This window comes from Fulmarus glacialis, unplaced genomic scaffold (assembly GCF_000690835.1).
Source record: "Fulmarus glacialis isolate BGI_N327 unplaced genomic scaffold, ASM69083v1 scaffold13014, whole genome shotgun sequence".
NCBI lineage: Eukaryota > Metazoa > Chordata > Aves > Procellariiformes > Procellariidae > Fulmarus > Fulmarus glacialis.
In genome coordinates this window covers 25,018-36,068 of record NW_009206167.1, presented here as the reverse complement: position 1 = coordinate 36,068, position 11,051 = coordinate 25,018, and the positions used below count along the sequence as shown (strand labels likewise).

Here is an 11,051-nt window from a genome sequence, read left to right as displayed (position 1 = left end):
AAAAAAGTGTGAGGTTGTTTTTCAGCATGGCGCAGTGAATTAGACACACATAACTCCTGTGGCCACAGGCTGCTGCATATCTAATTCTGCAAACACTGTCAAAAATTTCTTCAAATATTATCCTTTTTTATTTTGACTGTATTCAACTAATAAATAAATGATTTTGAAGGAACTACATTCCTCAACAAACTATGAAGTTATTCAGGCAGATTCCTTTCTGCAGTGTACAGGTAAAACTGAAAGAAAAGCAATAACAAGAAACGTATTTATAAAAATATATTTCACAAAGTAGGAAACAATACAGGAGTTTCTCTGAATACAATACATGGAGTAAATAAACAAACAATAATATAGCTTCAAAACAAAGTAGAAAATTAAAATGATTTGCATGTAATACGTAGTTTTATTATACAATTGCTACTTCTAAATGGCAAGTTTGCATTACAAATTGAGTATGCTTGCAGCTTCTAGTGTTGTTCTTTCTCTGTGTGCAAGAGCCCTGGTGCATCACTATGAATATTATAGAAAAGAAATGCTAATAACATAAGCAGTAAAATTATGTACACACTGGTTCCTGCTCTAATACAGTGGAGAACTATAAGCATGTTTTTTACTGTACTATGTGTGGATTTCTAAAAGTCTATAGTTTAAATATTCACATGAACCAGTTTACTTCCAGCTGTTTGTGCTTGTATTAAAAACACCAGGTACTAGATTTATGAAGAAGATATAAAACTGTCAAAAGTTTTCTCTGGGAAAGTTTATTCCTGCCAGCATTCTCTTAAAATTCAGCTACTGCAAATGGATAGGTTACTGCTTTGACCTGCAACAATTTGTCATTTTTCTTTTCAAAATGTACATGTATTAAACATTCATTATATATAGAAAAAAAAACTAACTGATATAATTTAGTTTTCTTCATAATCTTACTCTATAGATTATCAGTCTTAATAAATAGAAGCAGTAGTGGACATCAATAAAATATTTATTTCAAAGATTAAACAAATAAATTCGATCTTTAGCAATAAAATCAGCAATTCTTTCATATATGTAAGTCCATCCCCTTTCACAGTTTTTTCTTTCCTTTCAGAAGACGAAGCACAGGGTTGATCCTTCTTCTAGAAAAAGATCCTTTTGTAAAGCAAGGTTTTGTAGCCCTGCCTCTGAATCTCTGCACGTTAGTAGGATTTATTACCCATCACTGGAATGGATTAAGAACATGTGAATATTTTAAGGCTTGACACAATATTTAAAGATGATACTCAGTCTGTGGTTACATGGCCAACAATTACTGTATGTACAATGTATGGTCACTGCACAGTAGAAGCCAGTAGGAATTTACAATGCTATTTCTGTTCAGCATTGCTAAGAAGACCAAGATATTGCTTTTAACATTTCTGTGGCGGGATCTTTGTTGGCAATGCAGAAACAAACCATTAGCTTTACACATACTGGCAGGAGCTACTGTTCAACAGCAAAATCCCTGCAAGTCCATTTTCTAAGAAAGCACCAATTTCTTTTTGTTCTTTTCAATTCACTGAAGATAATAAAAGATCCAAATCTCCATCTTCAGAGTGGTCAAGTGAATATCAAATATCCAAAGACTTCTAGACACTCCACATACTTTACTTCACACTCCACAAGACTTAACCTCCTAACATATACTTTTTTTTTTTGGTTCAACATTACAATGTAGTTGTAGATTTTATAGATGACTGGCGCTAAACTTGCCTCTAAAACAAAAAGCCACATTAGTTTTAACTAACAGCAGTGGCCCTAGAATATTACATGATTATTAAGTCAACAGTGAAAAAGTTTGTAATCCACTGTCAAGTTTCTTTGTCACTTTCTCCAACTGAGTAAAGTTCTCCAAGTCTTTTAAAGCGAGGACCCCATTCACTGAGGTAGTCAAAATTCTGATCTGAGTCTGATGTAGAGGACTCCAATGAGCTAAGGGAACCAGCTGCTGACCCTCTTCCTTCATAGCCATAAATCTGGATAGAGTCATATGGTGGAGCCGTAGGATCATTATCGGCTTCATGAAGCCTTACATTAATAAATTCATCAACATCAACACCATTAGGAACAGGTGCAAGACCCTGTCTGGGCATAAATTGAAGATCAGGCTTAATATCCTTACGAGGCAAAAATCCGTTAATTCCATCTGGATTTTGCAAAGTTGCAATGTCAAAAGCTTCTGTATCTTCTTCTCCACCTCCTTCATCATCATAGCGAATAATATTTTCCCTCACATCTTCATCATCTTTGATGATTAGAGGCTCATTCTTATGTCTTCTTAGTGTTACAAACAGCACCACAATGACTGGAAAGAAAGCATCACAGGCTGATTAGGTAAAAAATCTCCAATCAAAGCACTACATATGTTAAGCGCAGTTGTGGAAGGTGATAGGTTGCTTTTTGTGAAAATAAGCGTAGTAAGGGTAGTGAAAAGCTGAAAGACCTATAACTTCAACCCCATTCAAGTGATGAAATTTGATCAGAAGGTCTGGTTAGTCCTCTGGTTTTCTATTATCAGCTCATATTTACATCTGAAGCTCAATTTTATATAAGCAGTAAGATTTCGCATACTTCCAATTTTGATCCTTGAATTTAGACAACTTTTCCCTTTGGAAAAGTTACAAACCTAGATGAAGTCAAGCTATCATCATTCACTGAACATAGTCTATAAATGATCTACATTATGGATGGATTTTTCCAAAATTAGAGGGTGTTTTTCTGAAAACGTAGCCCTGATGATAGAAGGAAATTGGTGTCTTTTTTTTATGTGTTGCAACAGACTCACACTATATAACTGAAAAGAGAATGAGACAGTAAGGGAGAAAGAAAGAACTTAGATACATCAGTTTCAGGATCACGGACAGATGCATAAAAAGCTCTAAATTGGTTACACTGTTGTTTTTGCAGCTTAGTGCTGAAATCTCAGTTACTGATGTAAATCCCAGTTACAAATTGAAGCTGCAAAGAGCAGAAATAGGCTTCTTCCTTCATTGTTATCTCCCTTACTTGCTTGATGTCGTATACAAATTTTGTATGTTTTACTAAAATATACAGTGCTTCTTATCTTGTAAAACTGTAATGTCTCTTATGCCATTACAATCCAGGATAAACTCATACGTCTTAGAAGATACAACAAATCCATCTTCCATCATGTGCAGTATATACTGTGTCCATCTTGCTACATAACATACATGATTTGATTTTCAGTTTCATATTCCATACCTGTTTATTATGTAACTTGTGTGTAAGACTACTTCAGACTGGGACATTGCTTTATATGCTTTTGTTCAGTTCTTAGTACAGTAGGGATGCAGTCCTGACAGGTCTCTCAGTACTGCTGCACATCACATTGCATTAGATTGTATGTCCTTCTATGTGACTTCTTTGCTTACTTACAGCCACCCAGGAATCAGGAAAATTTTCAACACCAGGCTGTGAAATGAATACATACCTAGTAGCAAAATGATGCATGCTAATATTGCAATTAGGGCTCCCATACTGAGTCCAATGGGAAGTACATATGCTTCAACATTACAGGACTGGACAATACCATCACTGCTGCAACCACAGACTCGAATAGTGAGAGTGCTAGTGCTGCTCATGGGAGGATTCCCACTATCGCTTATGATGATTGGCAGTAGATACACTTCTTGCTTCTGCCGGCTGAATCCACTGTGCTTTGCCAATATGCTGAGAGTATTATCTAAAAAAGGGAAAATTTGCATTGTTTCACCACATAGAATAACTGCTAAAATCACAGCTTTTTCTTAATGTGTTCAGAAAACCTCTATACAAAGACATATGCACTTTATTGTACTCATTATACCAGCCGCATGTGACACACAAATCCTTCCCCTTTCTGTCTGGCTGCCCATGCCCCAAATGAATGAGTGCAACATACACATTTTCTTGTGTCATGTGGTATGATCACAATGGCAAGCCCTCACTTTCTTCTCTGCATACATCCCTATAGATGTCTTCCCATCATGATTCATCGCTGTTTTTCAAGTCACACAGTCATAAAAATTCAACCAGTCAATCCAACAACAAAGAGAGAAATGAAATGTTAAAGTAACCCAAACTTAATAAAGCACATTCATCAATTAAAACAAAATTATAAGCATCCATTATAAGCACAAATTGCACAATATTTTGCCCTGCTATAAAAGATTATTCTTTTTTATTAATGAGCAATATAAAGACAAACAAAGGAAAAGCTGAATGTATTAAAAGTTGTAGGCCTAATTTTTGGCGATCTAAACATTTATTGGGCCTCAATGATGAAAATAGAACAAACCAAAACAGAATGTGTCTCCTACGAAGGCAGCCAGAGGAAATGAGTCAAGGACATTCTTACCTCTGCACATATACGCAGATACTTAATTTTAGAAACATACAGAGGCATCTGACTACATGGCATCCTACCAGACATAAAATTAAACAGTTAAACCTCTCATAGTCACTCAGTTCTCATTTCACCATAAAAATGATTACAAGTTGATTTTACTTAAGGTAATCATATAGATTCTATTGTGTATAGTTGTAAGAATTATAGATTCTAGCCATTTAACAACATACTAGTATCAAATATCAATGATCTTGTATGTACTAGAATGCTCAGGTATAAACCATGATTAGTGAGCACATCAAATATGCAAAACACTTTGATTTATTTACATACTTAAATATTCACTTTATCTTTTAACTGCTTTATTCTGTGGAATAAAAAAAAAAAAATCAGTATTATGAGTTATATACTAACAGAGTGCATGTTGACTTGTACTAGTTTGTGTTTTGTGTTCTTTCATCAAAAATAACACCACAAATTAATAAAAAGATTCCGACGCACACAGAATAGGAATATGGGTGTATGTTACTGAGGAATCCAATGACAATTTAAAAATAAAGCTGCACATCATATTTGGGAGAAGGAGATTGTGACTCCTTTCATTAACCTCTCTTCCCCTGTGCTACCAAAGTTAATCTTCCTGAAGTATCATGAACAAAAGTAAGCCTCCTGATATTTTATGCTATAAAATGGGCACATGCAATCACTAAATGCCATTTCATGGAAGGAAAGCAATTACTGAGAGTTGTGCGACAGACATAAGGAAGAGAAGACTTGGAAGACAGGCAGTGTTCATATGACAGATACAACAAAGACCTGATTCTTGAGTTTAAACCAAAAAGGTACCTGGAGTGCATGACAACATGTGTATGCATAGACATATAGTGACTGTAAGAAAGCTTTGTATCTACTTTGATCTTGGTACTGGTCAGGTACTCACTTGAAAACATGAAATAGTTTAGAAATGTTTAATTTGCACTAACTGTGATCACCAGGAACATTTCTGACAGCTCATGGTATTTGTGCAGCATGTATCACTGCCCCAACATAAAAGATACATGTATGCTCAAAATAGCTGGCAGTCTGAAGTACAAAAACCAGAGAAAGATGCAGATAAGGAAGAAGGGGAAAACATTCACGAAGCAAATACTGTAAAGATATTTTTCACATCCAAAAAAAAAATTTAAAATGCTGTATTTTATTCTTGAAGTCCTTCTTAGTAAGGAGGCATGTTAATAAGGAATAAAGGTAGTTACAGAATACAATGACTACAGAATGAAACATTACTAAACTTTATCATGTCCTGAACCTATATCAAGCTATCAATCAGTAGATACATTACTGCAATAAAACAAAAGATGAAGAAAGCTTATTTTATATTTAAGCACATGGGTTAATTGTCTCATACAAGAGAACAAAGAAGGCTTGTTTTCCCATTCAGTGACTAAGAAACTGAACTTCAAGTAGGCTCCTTCTGAAGTTCAGGGTCTTTGATTTTGCAGTCTTACTGTATTCCTTCCATGGTAGAATCACCTACCAATCACACTCATGCAGCCTAGAGAGGTTCTTACTGTAATTTATATTGCAGCAGATTATGTAATCATTTCAGCACTTTTCATAGCATTTAGAGTATGCAACACATGAAGATCAACCTAAAAATTAACTACTTTATAAAGCAGTATAAATATGGTCATTTCATAATACCTTTGCAGAACAAAAAGGATTCCTAACGATTTTTCTTTCCAGGAATCCTGAGTTTTTATCTATTCAAGTTGGAAACAGTCACATCAAAACTGATGGCACCCTGGAGCTAAATAAATAGTCTAGTCCTTCCTTGTGCCCTTTTTAAAATTAAAGGAAGCATATATGTTTACTGAAGATAAATTTCAGGTGTAAGCTCCTAAGAATTCTGACAACTCAAATAGGACCAAACTCCTTGATGATACCCAGTGTTATATATGCCACTATGATGCAGTGGAAAAGTCAAGTATGTTTTAAGTCAACAATTAGCACACATTTAGGATTAAGCAAAAACTGCATTCTTGGTTGAATGTGTCAGGGATTTAAACACACACGTGTGCAAGTTAAACCACTTCCAGTGTCATACTTGCTCTCTAGCTGAACTGCAAGCAACAAAGGGAAATGTTATGTTAGTAAAATAATACTGTAGCTAAGTTTTCCTGAATATTGGTGTATATAGCTTTACCAAAGTAAGAGTGACTACCACACCTATTGTAGGTGCATGTAGGTACATTTTTTTATCTGATAGCATTTTTTTCTGCCTCTGCAGCCCCCCATTTTCAAATACTGAAAAATAAATTTATCTCTTCATTTGACTTTCTCCTGCAAAATTAAAAATATCTTAGCATAAGTTGCATGCTTAACCCTTTTGCTTTAACCTTTCAAAGGAGAAAAAATGGTGTGGGGCTCAATTTCCAGCTCTTTCTGTCTTTGAGACACGTCCCACTCAGAAGTGTCACATCTGTGGTCATTTGTTCAGAACTCCAGAGACTTTTACAGTTACATTACACAGTGACTTCTTATGCTGTAGAAATCTGTACTGATACAGCCTGTTTCTTCCTATAAGCCTGGTACAGTCCTTCTCTGTCCAAGCTGGAGGAAAGGATTGATATGCTGAGCCCTAGCATCCCTGCCCTTTACAGATATGCAAAAGAGGTAAGGGACCTGCTTTAGGAAGAAATGAAAAAAATAAGCTGCTCTTGTTGGTGACAGCTTCAGATCCCTTCCATCTTTCTGACACACTCACTGCTGCTCTGCCTGGTTCAGGAAATTCTAATAAGCCAGAATCAGAGAGTAAAACAAAGTAAAAAAGGAAGAGTACTATAAAGAGACAAATAGAAGAGGGCAGAAAAAACAAGAGGAAGGAGGAGGGATGAAGAAAATAAAGTGCCCATTTCTGCTGATCAGTGAAGCTATGCTGAGTGTAAGAAACTATCTGGTACCAGTAATGGTTATCAATTCAAGTTCAAAAGAAATGAGATAAAGTAGAAGATACACAAGATATTTGGGACATTTAAATGAACTATTTAAGTGTAAAAGAAGTTGTAATGGCTGAATAGTTAGTACTATGTAAGAAAAGATGCAAGACAAGGAGAGAAGAGAATAACCTTTCTTTTTTTACAGAGGTTTGGGGTTTTTTTGGTTTGGTTTTTTTTGTTTGTTTGTTAAAAACTGCTGTGTTAGACTAAAGTTGAATTTGTTGTGCCTGGAAAGAAACTGGCAATCAGAAGTAGTCAATAGGAAAAGCAAAATGAAATGACCGAATTGTTTTGCCAATGGATGGCAAGTACTCAATATTGCCTTGGGAATTTTGTTTAGCAACAAATTCCTTCCCCTTCTTTGCTATGTCCTAAAATAAATATACCTTGGTGTTGCTGGAGATGTGACTCTTGAGTGAAGAACAATGACTCTGTAATCGATGTTTTAGTTGGTTCCTAGAACTTGAAAATAAATCCTAGCAGCTGATTAGCAATAAACTCAATTTATCTGATTCGCTTTCTCCTCTCTGTGGACATTGCCCTTACCCATAGCTGACAAAACAGCAGGGATCTCCTCCAGGCACAACCTCCAGCACTGCTGCATGAATTAACTTGGCAGCAGGTGCTCAGCAGGAGAGGGGACAATCACTTTCCACTCATCTTTCCAATTAACCCACTGATCCTTCATTATAGCGCTGTTCAGGTTATTTATTTATTCATGCTACTTTTAGCAAAACAAGGAAAATTACATGCAGAAAAAAAGAACCCCTCTCTGTTAATAAAGCTCTGAGGTAACCTGCCACAGGCAAAGAGAGACACTAAGTCTTTACATCCAGTCAGTGAGGTATATTCAGGAGGTCCTTTGACATTCTCAGTCAAAATGAGCCTCCCTGAATTCTGTACGTTCTATGTGGGGAAGGGATTGAAGAAGTTCATTGAAATGCCAGAGTCCTATTAAATGCCATTTCACTGATGACGTACCAACTACACGAGATGGACTAGGAGCTATAATCTGTCCTGCAGACTTAAGGAATAGTGTAAGATAAGTGATCTTAATAATTGTCTTAACTCATCACAAATTTTTGCATCAGTGTAAGGTCAGAGTAACACAGCTCCAGGAATACATAACTACAATTTAGATCTGGAGCTCACTTTTACCTTTTTTTAAACATAAAACTAAATCAGTCATTTAGATCACTGGATGACTCTCAGTTTCTGAAGTTTACAAGCAGATTTGCAAAACAACCATGAAAGAGACTGTTCCTCACAGCTGGAACAAAGAATGACAATGCAGAAGGTCTTTACAAGATGTCCAGTGTGATTTCTAGAGAAAAGTAGTTTGAATAACCACAACCGAGGACATGCTTACCACAGGGCCAAGTGCTTCATGCAGATTCCCAATTGTTCTCAAGACACCCTGATCTCTTTTGAGGTTCTTGGATGAAAGATTTTGAGAAAAAGTAAATACAATAATTTTAATACAAAGCTACTTTGGGATTTGCTGGACATGAGTGACTTTAATGGCATCAACATTAAGCTGGATGTGAAATTAGCAGGCAGGAGTCAACTTCTTCATCTTCCACTTTGTACAAGAATGCATGTTGCAATTTTAAGTCAGACAATAAAATGACAGAACAAAAGTAAAAAACAGAAGCGATCAGTTTACATCCAAGTGTCATTTTCTCTGCACACATTATTGCAATTCTTTAATTCCCCCATGGTCTCTAATATTTTGAGATCGGTGCACTTCCCTGCTGTGTAACCTTACACCTACATAACTCTTTTTCTGTCTTTCTTTTTCTATCCCTTTTATAATGTTCTCAGAAAGATCAAATCATTAATGGTATTAAGGACTTTGTGGTAGAAATTATCTATGCTGGATATGTTACTTATGTGAAGAAATAATTTTAATTGGAAACTTTACAGCTGGAAACACTAGAACGACAGAAATATATGTTTCTTCATGTTTATTAGAGCTATCTTTCTGTGTACATTTTTTAGTCTAAAACAGATTCTCTGTAGTACAGAGTCCTTTAGCACAAGTAGAGGAGCAGAAAGAATATCCTTACTGTAATACTCCCTGCTTTTTTTGATAATGAAAAGACAAGGACAGGTCATAAATTTCCTTTCTCAGTTCATAAATGGCATCTATTCTCACATAAAAACTTGAAATAACTGAGTAATTAAGTTGTTATCATCAAGGTTTCAGTGGAAAGTACCGAAGTACAGGCAGAAAAAACAAAATGTACAACATTCTAAGAAATGTTAGCTATATAATATTTAGCAGTCATCTGCAAATGCACTAGAGGAGAATGTTCAAGAGAATGCTAAGATAGCATTTCAGCTCTGTGCAGAACTATTAATTCATGTATGTGCCTCCTGTAATACTTGCTATTCATTACTGGAGACCTTACAACATCAAACACAGATTTTGAAAAGATCTGTAGTAATACTGGTTTTTGTTTGTTTTTTTTTTTTCTTCAAAATTTAAACCTAACAAGAAAAATAGTGGAATATAGGGAAGATTCCAATCCCCATTTTAGAGACTGGGAAATAATAAAGTTGTCCAAAGACACGGAGGTCTCTTAAAAAGTCTCTATATACCCTCCATGAGCTCTAAGCCATACCTTAATCATTATTCTTTTGCATATTTTCTCAATAGTACATACCTTTCTATGAAAGGATTTTCAAATAACACATATATAGATTGGTAGTATCACACTGCATAAACAAGACCAATGAATGCAGCCCCAACAATTCACTATTCATAGTCCCACATGTGATATCTCTGTCAACTCTACTGTTTTGCAATCTTCTTTTATTCTCGTAATTACAAAAGCAGTGGGAAAGAATATTCATGACCTGCTTTCTGATCTAGCACAAAAACCAGAAGCAGCAACTCAAAGCATACCCTCATCAATGTTCACCTTGTAAAAGAACACTATTCATAGACGGGCCCTGAACTGAAAAGCTGATTTGTATGTTTCAGACTACGCTTAAATGCAAGTTAGAAGCATCTGTTTCTTGCTTCCAAAAAAATGCCATTAAAATGCTTTGAGAGATACACCCATGCTCCTGTAAGACATTTTTTTTGTTTCTGCCTTAGGCTGTTAACACTTTCTAAAGGAATACCTGATTAAAAGGGAACAATTTTGAGTTTGCATGTTATAAATCTGCCAGTCGTTAGTAGATGAAAAAAAAATCAATTTGTTCATTAGTATAACAATTTTGTTTCATTATTAAACTTGGTATTTTCAACATGGATGTATTTATGCACACCAAACACATTTTTATAAGAACTTATATATGTATATATGTTAATATATATACACAACTGTGTCATGTGTAATATTTTACACATGTACTACATCTTCCTTGATGACTGAGTGTGTCAAACAAAATCCCATTGAACAGCAGTTTACAAAAAAGATGACCCTTTGCCTAATCTGTGTGGTAAAGGCATAAATGTTCTATTCAAGTAGAAGGCTTATAAAATAATCTGAAAATAAAGAGAGGCCATTTTTACAGTGTATTTTGTCTGATTTATGATAGCCAAACTATATGGGCACTGAAGCATTCACAAGTATTTCAAACTGACCTGCTTTTCATGAATGTCAAAAATGTGTGATGTCTTCAAAAAAGCAGATTGATGACTGCTATCAAGTTTGAGAGCAGACATCAGGTTC

At 35.3% G+C, this 11,051-nt stretch overlaps 1 protein-coding gene across 1 annotated transcript in view; it reads right to left on the bottom strand.

Annotated features, from left to right (window-relative positions):
- Window positions 1-263: 263 nt before the first annotated feature.
- Window positions 264-11,051, bottom strand: part of LOC104075223 (cadherin-8) — a 32,486-nt gene continuing 21,698 nt past the window's right edge. Inside the window, exons 3-4 of the mRNA XM_009575652.1 lie at window positions 3,470-3,721; window positions 264-2,323 (exon numbers count right to left, since the gene is read on the bottom strand). Coding sequence (XP_009573947.1) covers window positions 1,830-2,323; window positions 3,470-3,721 — 746 coding nt within the window. The 3' untranslated portion in view covers window positions 264-1,829. The remainder of the gene's footprint in view (window positions 2,324-3,469; window positions 3,722-11,051) is intronic.